General features: G+C 37.2%; 1 protein-coding gene across 2 annotated transcripts in view; it reads left to right on the top strand.

The window, feature by feature from the left end:
- The first annotated feature begins 1,548 nt into the window (after positions 1-1,548).
- LOC143248515 (metalloprotease TIKI1-like) overlaps positions 1,549-17,338 on the top strand; it is a 37,985-nt gene continuing 22,195 nt past the window's right edge. Inside the window, exons 1-2 of one of the 2 annotated variants that reach the window (XM_076496930.1) lie at positions 1,549-1,721; positions 2,396-2,464. In XM_076496930.1, the coding sequence (XP_076353045.1) occupies positions 1,671-1,721; positions 2,396-2,464 (120 nt within the window). In that variant the 5' untranslated portion in view covers positions 1,549-1,670. The remainder of the gene's footprint in view (positions 1,722-2,395; positions 2,465-17,338) is intronic. The other variant, XM_076496932.1, reaches the window with a different exon arrangement.

Raw genomic sequence — 17,338 nt, 5'->3', positions numbered from 1 at the left:
ACAATGAAATTATTCCACCTTCAAGTTCTAAACAATGAAATTGTGCTCGACCTTCAAGTTCCAAACAATGAAATTACTCCACTTTCAAGTTTTAACAATGAAATTATTCCCAGCTTCAATTTTAAACAATGAAATTACTCGATCTTCAAGTTTAAACATCAAATTATTCCACCTTCAACTCTAAACAATGAAATTACTCCACCTTCAAGTTTTAACAATGAAATTATTCCACCTTCAGCTTCAAACTATGAAATTATCCATCTTCAACTTTATGCATAACTAATAAACGATTTGTAAAATATATAGTTAACAATTAAATATGGTTTGGTGATTGGCGCATTGAGCTCGCAAACTGTGGATTGCAGATTCGAATCCCGTCACAGAACATGTTCACCGTTTCAGACATGAAGCGTTATGATGTATCGATCAATCCTATTAAAGAGTAGACCAAGAGTTGGCGGTGTGTGGTGTTAAGTAGTTCCGTTCTGACTTGTCTACCATCTCATAATTAAGGAGACTAGAAGAACTTTGTGTGAAATTAAACAAATATATAAGAAATAAATCTAACTAATGAAATTCAGCTTCACAATAGTAAACCATGTTTATCAAATTGACAACTTTTTAAAAATGTTTTGGTTTGCAACATATAACTAAAGAGAGTTATCCTATGTAGCATTTAACTAAATAACCATATATAAAATAATGTATTAATAATTAAATAATCCTTCAATGTCTTTCGTGTTTAAGCTCTATACAATAAACCATAATACTCATTAACAGTGTATCAACAATTGAAAAGTAGAATGTTTTTACTTTTCTACGTTCGTCAATAGACAGGTAAATGACAGATATACAGAATGTCTCTCAACAGGTTTTAGGACCTAAGTTTTTATTTTACAAATACAAATTAGAACTTTGTTTATAGGCTCTTTGTGACTATAGGATTCACGATGTAACACTCAGATGTTTTATGACATAATTTAAGGTGTTTGATAAATCGATGATTTGGTGTTTCCAGCACATTATTTTACAGGAAATTGTCTGTTTTTATCAACAAGGTTATTTTTATATTATCTTTTCTACATAAATATATTTTGATTATTTTGGAATTTGACCGTTATTGTGTTTGATGTAGCACAATAACAGCTGATCGTTACAAGTGTGTTGTTAGCGGTGAGCAGAGAAATGGGTTCGGGTCCCCTGAAATGTCGTAGTCCACCAAGTCCATTAATCTAATTTAAATTTTGTTTATACCTCCCCCCTCACTCTGCCAGTTTAGAAATGTTGAGGCTAGAATTGATTATGAAACTTCTGTAAACCTATTACAGAAGCTACGTCAGTAAAAATCAAATAATGAAAATTACTTACTGCTCTTTTTGGTACTTTTAATTTGCCTCAGCAAGTTCCATCTTCGTAATAAACACTTAAGGTTTGTATACTAAGCGCGCGAACGTATTTCATCTTGGCAGGGCTTGCTGAATGGATAAGGTATCAGCCAATCAGGAAGCGACGACTTTACACGCTTTGTCGAACAGCTAAGTTTCGGGAATGAGCGTTAGACTGCAGTGCTGTGGTGATTTAGGCCTGACGATGGTTGTGGTTCGGCGGGAACGTTTGCCCCATGAGAAAACTAACTCCATCCGACTGTTTCAACAGACGGTCTGCTAATAATGGCAGAAGGGCTACATGGCTTCATGTCCCCTAAAACACTCAGCATACTGGTAAGCATGTTTGCTTATGATTTTCTCGAAGTTCTGTCTCCGTCGTTGCTTTGTGCGGGGTGCATGAGTTCACAACCAACTTCAGGCTGCGAGTCAGGTAGTCCGGACCTTTCGGGCTGCATCGAATAAGTTACCGGCTTATTAAGAATTCTGTGAAATTTATTTAGAACGTTTTCACTCATTTCACAGTCATAAAAGGTTGTCCGAATGTTGTTGAAATATATTACAATTATTTTATTTACATTTATAAAGATTTAAGAAAATGGAAAGTGATTTTATCATCAGCAGGCCCTGTATTATCGAACGCTGTTTATTCGCACCGAATTTTAGATGTCATAGTTCTTTGAAGTTTGTGTGATTTTGCATGCAGCGTTACATCTAAGTAAACGTTTTCAGATCTTGTAATGAGGAACTCGTTAATTGCAATGATTCTAAATGCTGGTCTTCTTTTGATTTTGTGTGTACTATTACATTACTGTTATTAGTAAAGTTTTATACGAATATTTAATAACTATCAAATGCTCGTATGTAAATATTACATCTGTTTAATACTTTTGTTCTCAAATATCTGTTTTAATATTCAGTTGGCCCGGATTACTGGAAGTAAGAAGAGGATATTTAATTTTTCCCAACCTGTTTCGTAATATTACTGTTTTTTATTTTTTTTTCTTCAGATTCTTGGTTTATGTATCACCAAGTTGGCAGGACAATACAGACGAGCTCCACTCTGTGTTAATACAGAGGTAAGTGACGCGGGTGTTGTTTTTTGGTCTGTAAAATGTTGTAAATGCCCCACACATTTATATTTCCTAATGCTTGACTCACACAATCATCAATTTAGTGCGCGGTTTAACTTAAATATTTTAGTTAAGTTGAAACAAATTGTTCGTGTTGTTTGAACTGGTTGAATGCAAGGCTTACCCGAGTAATAGTTTTACATTATCGATAATATCAACGCCCTAATTACCCGTACCTGTTTACATCTGCTCGACTCCATAGCTATGGCTGGGTTATAGAGAGTTAGTTAGCACGTTCAATGCCACTAACAAGTTGTCGGCTCGACTGAGTGTCACCTGGGCTGTGGGTACTTGACATGGCGACTGCGGGCCTTCGCACTACATCATGTTTAAATGGAGCACTCCCAGTGACAGCGGGTTATCCCGACCGCACGGAGTTCGTAACGTCCCACACAGAGAACACGTACAGCTGCGCCGTGAGCTCGTCTTTGAGTGAAGCCGCCATGGCCACAAGGGGCTTGTCACGTTCCCGAATTGCTAGATGTAAGGGTCGTTCCGCACGGTATCATGGTGCGCCTATGTGGCAATAGTCGCCGCTCAGAGCGTGTCAGAGGTAGGAACAGCGGGAAGTTAGACAGTCAAGTGAACTTGCTGCTCTGTTCGAGTAATGGCAAAACTCTTTTGACCTTGTGGTTCACAGCTGAGTGGAAATTAGTCGCAGCGGCCGTCGTAACATGACGTAGTTTGACCAGGGTTGCTGGTATTTCATCCAAAACCTAACATAGCACGTTCTTACATTACATTCTACATGCATTTAATAAATGTGAACAGTAACAAAATACTTGTTTCTGAATACTATTGTCGTGAACGTGTGCCATGCGCCTGTTTTATAGCAGTTAGGCTTCGCTGCACGAAACGTATCAGTTAAAAGTAACGTTTTTTTTTTCTCTGACACATTAACTGGTAAAACTGACATATGGTTGGATAACTAAATTTCATATTTGATAATAAATGGAATATTCCTATTTTACGTATTTCAAAATGAATACCTGTTTATGTTAATTAATCGTGTTTTATGCTAAATTTAATCCATTATGACAACACCTATTTTTACCTCATCAAAATATATAAATATACAATTTTTAATCAGGTGGCGCTTTTCATTTTGTGACAAGTGCAGCTTGTTACACTTAGAGGTGAATGATGTATCCAATGGCAACGAGGCCAAATAAGGTTTACCGAGTTTTCTGGGATAACTACAAATATAAAATAATATTGTGATATTAGTTTTAATATGGGATGACCTAAATTGTCAATCGTGTAGTTTTTAGAAAGTATCCCAGCGGTAAGTTGACAGAGTTATAACGACAAACTTTGGTTCGATTCCTCGTTGTGGCCAGAACGCAAAAGATTTACTCTAAGACAAGAAAGCAAATAAAATCCTGCTTAACATTATTTTGGTGGCACTAATTACCATAAATAACTATTAATGTCAAGGACACGTGCAGAAGTATCATGTTCGGCATTTACTAGTACTTTTAAATTGCTTGTAGAAAGTTATACATTAAAATCGTTAGTGATGTCGAAAAACCGACTTGTAGAGAAAAAGGTACATGTAAACACAGCTCGTTTGGGTTGAGAAAATATTTTACGTAAATATTTTATGAATATATTTTACATATATATTAAAATCGTTGTTATTACTACATGTATTCTAAAAACAAGGCTACGATTTGCCAATCACATCTATTTAACAAACGAGAATGTCTTCTTGAAATGTTTTCGTTTTTGTTTCTTTTTACGTTTTTTTTTATATTTATTTTCAAGGAAAATAAAAAAGAAACATAGCAATAAATGAGATGGAAGAAATGGCCCGTTCATTTTTTTTCATTAAATCTTTTAATTCTTTGTTCTTATGAATTTGACAGAAAAACAAACAAATCTTCCTGCTTAGGAGAAGAGCCCCATTAATGTTGTTCATCATCTTACAACATTCTAGTCACTATCAGTCAGTGTGGTAATGAGATTTGCCAATTTGTTTCCGGCAAAGGAAACAACCTCTCTCGCCGGTAGGGCGTTTTTAATTTAACGTAAGACGTAATTATGTGAAAATTCGATTTATACCATTTTAAAACCAGTATCACGAATATTTAGTGTGGATAGTACATATCTGACACAGAATTAGCCCGAAACATCCAATATGCTGTTTTTATTAACGAACGAATGTAAATAGTTATCGTCATTTTGATTCAAGTAGTGGACCAATGAATGGTGAAGTTGACAAACATACACCAAATGTAATATGAGTTGATGCGCTTTAACTTAAGAGGTATTTACTTATTTTGAGGTTTTAATTATCTGATATTGTAATGTGTATTACAGAACAATTAGTGGTATGTAATGTGTACTATAGAGGGATCTGTTTTAGTATGTGTGCTATGGAGGGATCTGTTTTAGTATGTGTGCTATGGAGGGATCTGTTTTAGTATGTGTGCTATGGAGGGATCTGTTTTAGTATGTGTGCTATGGAGGGATCTGTTTTAGTGTGTGTGTGCTATGGAGGGATCTGTTTTAGTATAATGTGCGCTATGGAGGGATCTGTTTTAGTATAATGCGCTATGGAGGGATCTGTTTTTAGTATAATGTGCGCTATGGAGGGATCTGTTTTAGTATAATGTGCGCTATGGAGGGATCTGTTTTAGTATAATGTGCGCTATGGAGGATCTGTTTTAGTATAATGTGTGCTATGGAGGGATCTGTTTTAGTATAATGCGTGCTATGGAGGGATCTGTTTTAGTATAATGCGTGCTATGGAGGGATCTGTTTTAGTATAATGCGTGCTATGGAGGGATCTGTTTTAATATAATGCGTACTATGGAGGGATCTGTTTTAGTATAATGCGTACTATGGAGGGATCTGTTTTAGTATAATACGTACTATGGAGGGATTAGCGGTATGTACTATATACTATTTCATTTTTCTAACATACAGACTGACTAAAAAGGTTCACCTATAAGTCACATTGTTTCTACACTTCCTTCTAGAAGTATTGTAATATGTTCGTCTGAGAGTTAGAAACTTTAAGGTGATAAATAATGGTTTCTTATGAGACTTTTGTTTTTTAGACTACTCGAAGTTTATCTGTGCTATGCTTTACTAATATTTAAGAGATAAACTAGTGAACCCTACCCACCGACAGCTACTTTATTATTAAACTAGAAATCATACATTACCCTTATAAACATCTGCCTGTCAAAAATGAAGTTTTAAGAAACAGCTACACAGTTTAAGAACTTCCACGATCATGAAATCCTTTCCTAGCCACAGTTATATATTGAGTCGTTAGCAGCGGTAGGATATAGAAATACTTTGTATCTTATACATGTAAGGAAGCTTTATAAATCGTTGTTTTTTAATAACTTAAAGAATTCGAGTTTATCTGATATGTTGATTTTTGTGTTCCTAGTTTTGGATGTGTTATTTTGTCTTGTATGTGTTATAATTTCGTGTAAGGATCTCGCCCATTACTGACTTCTGTCACGTTCAAAACGTTTTATGTAAGTCGTGCAGCAATGTACGATCAGCTGCGTTGTCTAGGCGACCGACTAACTTCCTCAGAGCTTGGCAAGAAAACCCATTTGTTCTTCATCTGTGGAGATAATTTGTCACTTATCGGCATGCAGTTATTTATTATGTAGATTTACAGAAAACGTGGCTGTATATTATTGTGAAAGTGAAGTCGTTGCCAACCACGCCCACGAAGTAAGCCGCTGTGTGGTCGCGCCCCAGGGAGTCGAGGTGTGTAGATTGAAATCACTGATAACAAACTTTCTTATTCATAAGTCTTCGGAGCCGATGAGCGAGATTTAATTAAAGTCCTTCTTTCAACGTTTATTACAATAAACAACAGGAAGTCTGCCAATGTCGAGTCAGGGTAAACTGTCAGCTCCCCAAAGTACTTTAATACATTGGTTTGTACAGCTTTCATGGTTGATATTAAAAGTTGTTTTATTTCTTCTAACATGTTCAAACATGGGTGTCTACACGTAACACATCTCGCCCGCGGCTAGTAAGAAAAGCTGTTTTTAACGTGGGTGTAATCACAGCCGGTAAGAAAAGCTGTTTTTAACGTGGGTGTAAACACAGCCGGTAAGAAAAGCTGTTTTTAACGTGGGTGTAAACACAGCCGGTAAGAAAAGCTGTTTTAACGTGGGTAAAACACAGCCGGTAAGAAAAGCTGTTTTAACGTGGGTGTAAACACAGCCGGTAAGAAAGCCGCCTGTTTTTAACGTGGTTACGTAAACACAGCCGGTAAGAAAAGCTTGTTTTAACGGGTTACGTAAACACAGCCGGTAAGAAAGCTGTTTTAACGTGGTTACGTAAACCACAGCCGGTAAGAAAAGCTGTTTTAACGTGGGTTACGTAAACACAGCCGGTAAGAAAAGCTGTTTTAACGTGGTTACGTAAACACAGCCGGTAAGAAAAGCTGTTTTAACGTGGGTCACGTAAACACAGCCGGTAAGAAAAGCTTGTTTTAACGTGGGTTACGTAAACACAGCCGGTAAGAAAAGCTGTTTTTAACGTGGGTGTAAACACAGCCGGTAAGAAAAGCTGTTTTTAACATGCCTGGGTTTTTCGTACCTTTAGTGTTCAGTTTACTGGTCCCGTTGTGAATTGAGACAAGAGTTCGTTAGGTGCGTGAAAATATGTGTTTTAATACATTCATAAGGTCGATACTTTGTTTGTTCAGACACCAGCTCCAAGTCAGTTAATTAACAACTCGCTGTCCTGCCTCTAGTGTTAATACGAGATTGTAATCTACACAATAAAAATGTATGTCGAAGCTGGAGCAGGACCCATGAGGCAAACCGTATGGACCGACCAATGAAGTTAGACCTTATTATGATAATCCTTCGGGTTCTTACCAATAGCAGCTTTTAGAACCTTACATCACGTGTGTGTGTGTGTCACAACTGGACAGCCTCAATTAAGTTCTTGATTTATCCTTAAACACCGGGTTACGCTGACATTGAAAAGACATTACAATATTTTCCATCCCGCTCTATACGGGTAGCAATCTAATGATGAAATCTCTTTTCGTTTTACTTCTTTCTGTCGCTCTAGATTCACATATATTAGTTGGTAGCTTTACCTCGTGGAGGATGATGATTCACAACCACTATTGTTATCAGCTGCTGAAACAAACAAACCTTTATCATGGACAACCGAACCTTGCTTGGCCTTTCGCTAAGTTTGTTAGAACTAAAACAGGAAAGTCAGGATTTTTATCACTACCCAAAGCGACGAATCAAGGTAGTAAAAAAACAAAGGAACGTGAAGCATGTCAGTTAACTTAACTCTAGTATCATTTATAATGACGTCATAATTATAACGATTTTATTTGTGTATTACTAATTACATAGACGTCCCCTTAACGCCTTTTTTTTTTTTTTTTTGAGTATTGTGAAAAGCTACACTAGTTACTTGTGCTAGCCGCTAACTAGAGAACAACACTTACCAACAACTATTGGACACTAGTTACTTGTGCTAGCCGCTAACTAGAGAACAACACTTACCAACAACTATTGGACACTAGTTACTTGTGCTAGCCGCTAACTAGAGAACAACACTTACCAACAACTATTGGACACTAGTTACTTGTGCTAGCCGCTAACTAGAGAACAACACTTGGACACTAGTTACTTGTGCTAGCCGCTAACTAGAGAACAACACTTACCAACAACTATTGGACACTAGTTACTTGTGCTAGCCGCTAACTAGAGAACAACACCCTACCAACAACTCTTGGACACTAGTTACTTGTGCTAACCGCTAACTAGAGAACAACACTTACCAACAACTCTTGGACTCTAGTTACTTGTGCTAGCCGCTAACTAGAGAACAACACTTACCAACAACTCTTGGACACTAGTTACTTGTGCTAACCGCTAACTAGAGAACAACACTTACCAACAACCCTTGGACACTAGTTACTTGTGCTAGCCGCTAATTAGAGAACAACACTTACCAACAACGCTTGGACACTAGTTACTTGTGCTAGCCGCTAACTAGAGAACAACACTTACCAACAACTCTTGGACACTAGTTACTTGTGCTAGCCGCTAACTAGAGAACAACACTTACCAACAACACTTGGACACTAGTTACTTGTGCTAGCCGCTAACTAGAGAACAACACTTACCAACAACTCTTGGACACTAGTTACTTGTGCTAACCGCTAACTAGAGAACAACACTTACAAACAACACTTGGACACTAGTTACTTGTGCTAGCCGCTAACTAGAGAACAACACTTACCAACAACTCTTGGACACTAGTTACTTGTGCTAACCGCTAACTAGAGAACAACACTTACCAACAACACTTGGACACTAGTTACTTGTGCTAGCCGCTAACTAGAGAACAACACTTACCAACAACTCTTGGAATACTGTTTTATCAATCAATAGTGGTATTAACCGTACGTTATAACGTCCTTCATGACTGAAAAAGATAAACCTGTTGGGTGACATGGATTCTAACTCGCGACCCTCAGTTTGTGGGTGGAGCGCCTTGGTAACAATTATATAGGATATCATTTTTCATTATGTCAACAACAGCCTTTATAACAATTATATAGGATAGTTGTCATGGTAACAAAAGCATTGATACCAATAATATAGGATAGTTGTCATGGTAATACCAAGAATAGTATTGATAACAGTTATATAGGACAATTGTTATGGTAATACCAAGAATAGTATTGATAACAGTTATATAGGACAATTGTCATGGTAATACCAAGAATAGCATTGATAACAGTTATATAGGACAGTTGTCGTGGTAATACCAAGAATAGCATTGATAACAGTTGTATAGGACAGTTGTCGTGGTAATACCAAGAATAGCATTGATAACAGTTGTATAGGACAGTTGTCGTGGTAATACCAAGAATAGCATTGATAACAGTGTATAGGACAGCTGTCGTGGTAATACCAAGAACAGCAGATAACAGTTGTATAGGACAGTTGTCGTGGTAATACCAAGAATAGCATTGATAACAGTTATATAGGACAGTTGTCGTGGCAATACCAAGAATAGCATTGATAACAGTTGTATAGGACAGTTGTCGGGTAATACCAAGAATAGCATTGATAACAGTTGTATAGGACAGTTGTCGTGGTAATACCAAGAATAGCATTGATAACAGCTGTATAGGACAGTTGTCGGTAATACCAAGAATAGCCCTGATAACAGTTGTATAGGACAGTTGTCGTGGTAATACCAAGAATAGCCTTGATAACAGCCAGTATAGGACAGTTGTCGTGGTAATACCAAGAATAGCCTTGATAACAGTTGTATAGGACAGTTGTCGTGGTAATACCAAGAATAGCCTTGATAACAGTTGTATAGGACAGTTGTCGTGGTAATACCAAGAATAGCCTTGATAACAGTTGTATAGGACAGTTGTCGTGGTAATACCAAGAATAGCCTTGATAACAGTTATATAGGACAGTTGTCGTGGTAATACCAAGAATAGCCTTGATAACAGTTGTATAGGACAGTTGTCGTGGTAATACCAAGAATAGCCTTGATAACAGTTATACAGGACAGTTATTATAGTGGTAATACCAAGAATAGCCTTGATAAGAATTATAGAGGAATGTTTTGATTGTTATCCAAGAAACAACCTTGAGAACAATTATATACGATAGTCAAATCACAGTTCCTATTTGGACAGTGACCGAGCTATGGTTTTGTTGGCTTCTTTACTGTAAGGGCCTGGCATGGGCAAGCGCGTAAGGCGTGCGACTCGTAATCCGAGGGTCGCGGGTTCGCGCCCGCGTCGCGCTAAACATGCTTACGCTCCCAGCCGTGGGGGCGTATAATGTGACGGTCAATCCCACTATTCGTTGGTAAAAGAGTAGCCCAAGAGTTGGCGGTGGGTGGTGATGACTAGCTGCCTTCCCTCTAGTCTTACACTGCTAAATTAGGGACGGCTAGCACAGACAGCCCTCGAGTAGCTTTTAGTGCGAAATTCCAAAACAAACAAACAAATCTTTACTGTATACATGAGTTTATTACTTTTTTTGGAAAATGACTCCTGTTTTTTTTAAGGGATGACGCGATGGATTAAAATGACTCCGTGCTTTTTTTAAGGGATGACGCGATGGAATAAAATGACTCCATGCGTTTTAAGGGATGACGCAATGGAATAAAATGACTCCATGCTTTTTTTTTAAGGGATGACGCGATGGAATAAAACTCACTTTTTTTTAAGGGATGACGCAATGGAATAAAATGACATGCTTTTTTTTAAGGGATGACGCGATGGAATAAAATGACTCCATGCTTTTTTTTAAGGGATGACGCGATGGATTAGACCATGAACCTCGGTCCTATCCCATCATGCTTCACTGTAGGTACATGTTATACAATATAATTCATACATCTCTCCGAGAAGTTGTTGTCGTGGTTGACAAACATTGGAATAAACTTGTGTCCAATGGTCATCTGTACGTATGTCCACTTTTGATCATTCTACGGTTTGTGGCCTGATGGCCATTTCGATCTTTGGTTTAGTTTTGGAAGAGTTACACGTTCATTGAAACGATGTATAACTTAACTGATGTTTGCAAACGATACCGAAACGAATATTTCAACTAAGATCTGTAGAAACAGATATCCTGAGATAGTTGTCCTTTACGTCCATCACTTCTATTATTAAAAATACGCCCCAGAATATTGCCTTTTTTTACCACTTTGTGTATTGTTGACGAGTGAACAGTTTCTTCCTCATCTTTTCCATAGTTATTTCCAATACTGTGCACATTGCAATGTTCCCAAGGAAAATCGAGTAAGTTTGTGTGAAAGAGATGTTATTTTCTGTGCATCAGGACAGAAGAGAGTTGAGTTGTGGGTTCCACTTGGGGTAATAGCGAAGGTATATAAGTATAGTAGTACAGCGGAATATCTGGATAAAAACATCTTAGCTATTTAGATGTTACAGATAACGGTTTATATGGTAAGTTATTTAAATTATATATAATATTAGTAGCGTTACAATTTAAACTAGTATGCGTACATTTTGATCACTTTGAGCTGATGTCGTGAGCACAGAAAGGAAACAAAACGAGTGGTGTGTGGTTACTTATGACGTTAGTTATTTGTGAGGGTAGATAATTCATTAACACTGGAATATAAAATTATTTAGACGTGCGTTTTTAATTTGCACATTTCGTACCAGTATTTCTAAAACTTTGGGTTTCATAGAGATACTTCCACAATATGTATTTAATTAAAAATGTCGTTCCCAAACTATAGGAAGCAGGACGAGCCGCAGTTGAAGTTGTTTAAAAATTACTTGTTCTGAAACAACATTCATCTCAGGGAAACCTCTCACCATTAGATCTGTTCACTGTTGTCTAGCGGCGCCACCGTGCGAGTAATTGTAAAATCACCTAATGCTTCTATTTTTATACGGTTAACAATGGGAAGAGAGTCCGACTTAACATATTTTAAAAATTTGATAAAAAGTGCTATCGTGACCTAACGTTGTTATCAAATGTTAGAAATGAAAACTAATACATTATTTTAAGAAAAGGATAAAAGCATTTCTTGGAAGGATACGTGGAATAAAAGGATAAAAGCATTTCTTGGAAGGATACGTGGAATAAAAGCCGGGTATGGCGAAGGAGATACGTTTATACTTGCGTATTTTCATACGACAGATTTTGTACTATAGATACACTGCTGGCCAAAGTCTTAAGGACAATGAATATAAAGACAAAATATGCATTTTGCGTTGTAAGACTTAACCACTTATTTGAATAGAGCTTCGAAAGATAAAAATAAGAAAAGGGGGGAAAAAAAAATTTTTTAGCATTTAACAGGGAAAATGTGAACACGATGAAATTAGCCTAAATACTAGCTGGTCAAAAGTTTAAGACCATACTGAAACGAAGCGTTAATCGGTAAACACGTAACGAAATTTAGTCATTTGTGTTCAAGCACTAGCGTTGTCAACATCTCCCACTAACATCTCTTGTGTTACATTGGGTAAAAAATGGCAAAGGCTAAAACGTTGACAGAGTTTGAACGTGGCAGAATTATCGAGCTGCAAAAGCAAGGTCTCTCTCAACGTGTCATCACTGGAGAGATTGGGCATAGTAAAACTGTTGTTGTAAATTTCTTAAAAGACCCCGAGGGATACGGAACGAGAATTTCAAGTTGTCGGCCCAAGAAAATGTTGTCGGCGTTGAGCAGGAGGATTCGACGGGTTGTCCAGCAAGACACCAGCTGATCGTCGAACCAGAATAAGGCCCTTACGGACACAGAATGCAGCTCAAGAACAATAAGACGGCATCGACAAGAGAAAGGCTTTAAAAACCTTAAATGTCTTCAAAGGCCACGCCTCCTTCCACACCACAAAACAGCTCAGTTAAACTTTGCTGAGAAGCACCAAACATAGGATGTAGAAAAGTGGAAGAAGGTTTTGTTCTCTGATGAGAAAAAATTTAATCTGGATGATCCAGATGACTTCCAACGTTACTGGCACGATAAGGATATCTCACCGGAAACATTTTCTACATCATCATGATCTGGGGTGCTTTCTCCTTCCATGGAACAATGGAGCTGCAGGTTATACAGAGGCACCAAACAGCAGCTGGCTACATTGGCATGTTGGAGAGAGCATTCTTATTGACTGAAGGGCCCTCACTTGTGTGGAAATGACTGGATCTTTCAGCAGGACAACGCTGCAATCCACAATGCCCGCAGGACAAATTACTTTTTCATGGCGAATAACGTGATTTTTTTTTTTTTTTACTATCCAGCGTGTTCATCCGAGCTGAACCCCATTGAAAATGTTTGAGGGTGGATGGCAAGGGAAGTCTATAGAAATGGACGTCAATTCCAAACAGTGCATGATCTTCGTGAAGCCATCTTCACCTCTTGAAATAACATTCCAGCCAGCCTTCTGCAAATGCTTATATCGACCATGCCAAAGCGAATGTTTGCAGTTATTCGCAATGATGGACGTGCAACTCACTACTGACACCTCTTGTTGGGCATTTCCTACCATGTTTAGAACACTTTTTTTGGTATGATCTTAAACTTTTGACCAGCTAGTATTTAGGCTAATTTCATAGTATTCACATTTTCCCTGTTCAATGCTTAAAAAAGTTTTTTTATTTTGATTTACCTTTTCTTATTTTCATCTTTCGAAGCTCTACTCAGATAAGTGGTTGAGTCTAACAATGCAAAATGCATATTTTGTCTTTGTTTATTGGCCTTAAGATTTTGGCCTGCAGTGTATAAGTAACTGAGTCCCATATCATTCAGTGTTACTGCTAAATGAAAGAAGACCAGAACTGCTCTTCTGAATGTAATTAAAGGGGGTTCAACCTATTCTTATAATACACCCAAGGTTTCTAAATGCGAAACGTTTTGGTGTTGTTGTTTTTTGCCGGTAACGGGACACGAACCACAAATCGTAAGCTCCACAGTCTGGCACGCTAGTTACTGAGCCACGCATGATTCTATTAATAACAGTATAAAACGAAAATCTTAGCTCTTTTTTGGGATCAATTCAGTAGATTTACTGGTCTAATATTTCGGTACATTTAACAATGAAAACAAGACCACCTGAAGAGGGGCGTGGCGGATGGGTGAGGAACCCTTTGACTTGATGTGCGGAGGTGTCACGCATGTGTGGTTTTCATAATATACAGTGGTTTACTCTACAAACTATTGTTAATGATTGAAAATACATTAAAGTTTAGTCTGAATAAACAAAAGAAATGATAAACTGAATTCTACTCGGTGGAGTTTCAAACATAATAAATTAATACTGTGCGTAATTAGCTGCTGTATTTTACTGATTCTCCCTAGGGTTATTTTGAGAGGTCACAGTGACACGAAAGTCGAGTTTGAAACCATTAGTTTTCCATGCGCAACTGAGTTTTTCAGCTAGATCGGTGGCGTCAAGGCGGCGACACGTATAGTAATCTATATATAGGACCAGTTTAAATTGGTTGATGTCATTTGTGGACTTTTTTGTTTCTATCAAACTGGGGTGATTTAGAGATTATCTTTCCATTCGAATCTTTCGGTAATAAAACGTTCCGAGTAATTGTATACACTGTACATAAGATTGTAACCCGCTGTTGGCAGACGATTCCTGTTGACTAGGGTTAGCTGGCACGTATTACTTCTAATTGTTTTTTATAGCAGTGTATTATGTTTTTCATGAAAAAGTTCTTTGTTGTGTAGTAATGAGTCAGTCTCTGCTGTCCTTCCCGTCTTAAGAAAAAAACACTATATATTTTACATTAAATACCGAAGAGGTCTTTCCTCAAATCCCAAGGATCTACACGCCTGCAGTATCCTCGTAACTCTCTCATTTCTTTCTTAGGTTATCGCTAAATCCCCTCCATTTGCCACTGTTTATTTACAGCTGACGATAGGTAATGTAATTTTTTATAGTATTATTTAGTGTAAAATCACATCTTGTGTTGACAGTATAAAGCCTATCCGCGTTGCAAATGCTGAACTTATACAATTTATCCTGTAATTACATTTCATCCTGTATTTTCTAGAGAACTTAGATAACTTGGGCTTTGACAGCATTAATGTCGTTATTCTCAGTACTGACTAGTTAAGAACAAGGTGTGTAAACTGTCGCTCTCACTAAGTTGTCAATTATACGTTAAATTGTAGAGTATTTTAGTAACACCGCATAACCAAAGGCTGTACGTGACCTAGTAAGTAACGAGTCCGGGGTTCGAGACGTAAAGCCATTGAACAAGCTTTGTACTTTCTGTTATGCGTGAGTTATAAAGCAATAGTCGATACCATTTTTGGCTCAAAGGGCTGGACAAAACTGTTTTAATGGCGGATGTTGTTGGTCAGTAGCTAGGGGTGGCTGTGTCCGAACCATAAATACCTTTCTTCTGGGATGACTTGCCCACGTGAGCATGTAAGGTTACGCCTAGGTTTAAATTTCCTAGTCTTTTCAGATAAAGTCTACTTTATAATCCTGCGTTTTGGGAAATAAAGTCAGCCTCGTACCTGTACTTCCTAGATAGTATTTCCTTTCAGGCTAGACTAATGACTCGAGGGTATCGAGTTAAATTTTGTAGAGGGAGCTCTCGTATTTGAACTCCCGATTTTCATCTTCAGCCATTTTAACAAGTTAACAGGCTAGTAACATTGTACGCTTCTAGCGTACTCAAATGGAAACAGTCCACAGATATTAGGTATCTTATAATAAACTTTTATTAATTTGAGGAACAACCAACAGATAAACACTTTGGAAAGACACTATGAATTATATTGTGGTTTTACGAACCAAACTTCGTTTCAAACGATGGGTAGGTAGAGTTTAAAACACTGATTCTAATATTTATAGTAAATAAAACGTAATGACAACATTATAGTGTTAAATGGTTCAGCAGATATTTATGAAATAACAAGTTCTAAAAACAGTGACGAAAACTTGCAAAATAATATCTCTAAAACTCGTTGTATATATTTTTTATCGTAAACGAGAAGAGATTCCAAAGTAATACACATACAAACTCATTTTGTTACTAGCAGATGCCAGTTACAACTGTTCAACGGTAATTTCCCTAAAAAACAGTGACGAATAAATATAAAACGTACAGTCAACTCAGTCGTTTGGATCATAATGTGTATCCAGTATGATTGTCTAGTGTGTTATTTACAATCAACCGTCTTTTGTCATTACCTGTGTTATTTACATAAGAAAATTTAAAGTGTGTTTGTTTTTAAGCAAAGGAAAGCAACTGCAACGTATTGTTGACAAAAGTGCTTGAGTTTCGATGCATTGAGTACATCCAGCAAATCAGATCGCTCAGGTTTGCTTCATAGTCGCTAGGAGTTTTTTTTTGCAATGGATGCTACCGTTCCTTGTTATTTTACTGAGCGCAAGTAAAGATTGTTATTGAAGTGAACGTTTTTCTCACAGTTGCCATTTCTGTAAAAAAAACATCAAAGGAGGGATGTGTAGTTGAATTCAAAGCAATTAATTCGACATGGTATAATAAAATCTTGCAAGTATGTAATATCGACACGAGAGAAAAAATTAAAAACCTAAAAACAACTCGCACACGTCGCTCTCTTAATGCGTTTTTTTTAATATCTTATGAAATATTTGTTTCAAAGATTCGACGAAGGAAGTCTCGTTTGTGTCGTGAAATTCCATCACTAAAATAAACATACAAAACTCAATATCAATATAAAATTGTAGAAATTACAAAAAATGAACAACATTCATGTAATGTACTCTTGAAAAGAAATATTTTGACGTGTGTGTGTGTGTTCTACAGATCTTTGACTGTTATACACTTATAACAATATTTAAATAAAAAATGATTGTGACATCCAATTGAAATGTCTTCCAGTGGAACAGCGACATCTCGCGGACTTGCAACGTGGTGGGTAGAGCACAATAACTCGCTGTAACTGTGAGTTTAACCTAATTTAAATAAACACGACATAATTTTCTCGCGGTTAACCAAGTTATGATACAGTTAGCTATTAAAGCATTTTACCACAATATTGACAAAACTCTGGTCGACACATTGTTCACGTTCATCTGTTGTCGTTATTTTATCTTTAGGGGGATTTAAAATCAAAATTCACAGTCTTGGGATGTTTTCTAGTAGCCACGTTTCACTGACTTGTTACATTGTTTGTGTTTCTCTCTGTGTGTCTGTTAGTCTCTTTCCATCTTCCTTCCTGCGTGCACGTGACCAGTAGTGCTGCTATCAGTTGGTTATAGAAGTCAATAAGTATGTTAACATATTTGTAAGTTTTAACGTGGGTTTCTTTGATAGCTCAGGGCTTTGGACAAAC

Source organism: Tachypleus tridentatus, chromosome 4 (genome assembly GCF_004210375.1).
Source record: "Tachypleus tridentatus isolate NWPU-2018 chromosome 4, ASM421037v1, whole genome shotgun sequence".
NCBI classification, from domain to species: domain Eukaryota; kingdom Metazoa; phylum Arthropoda; class Merostomata; order Xiphosura; family Limulidae; genus Tachypleus; species Tachypleus tridentatus.
The sequence above is the reverse complement of the archived record's forward strand: the minus strand, read 5'-3'. Positions and strand labels throughout refer to the sequence as shown.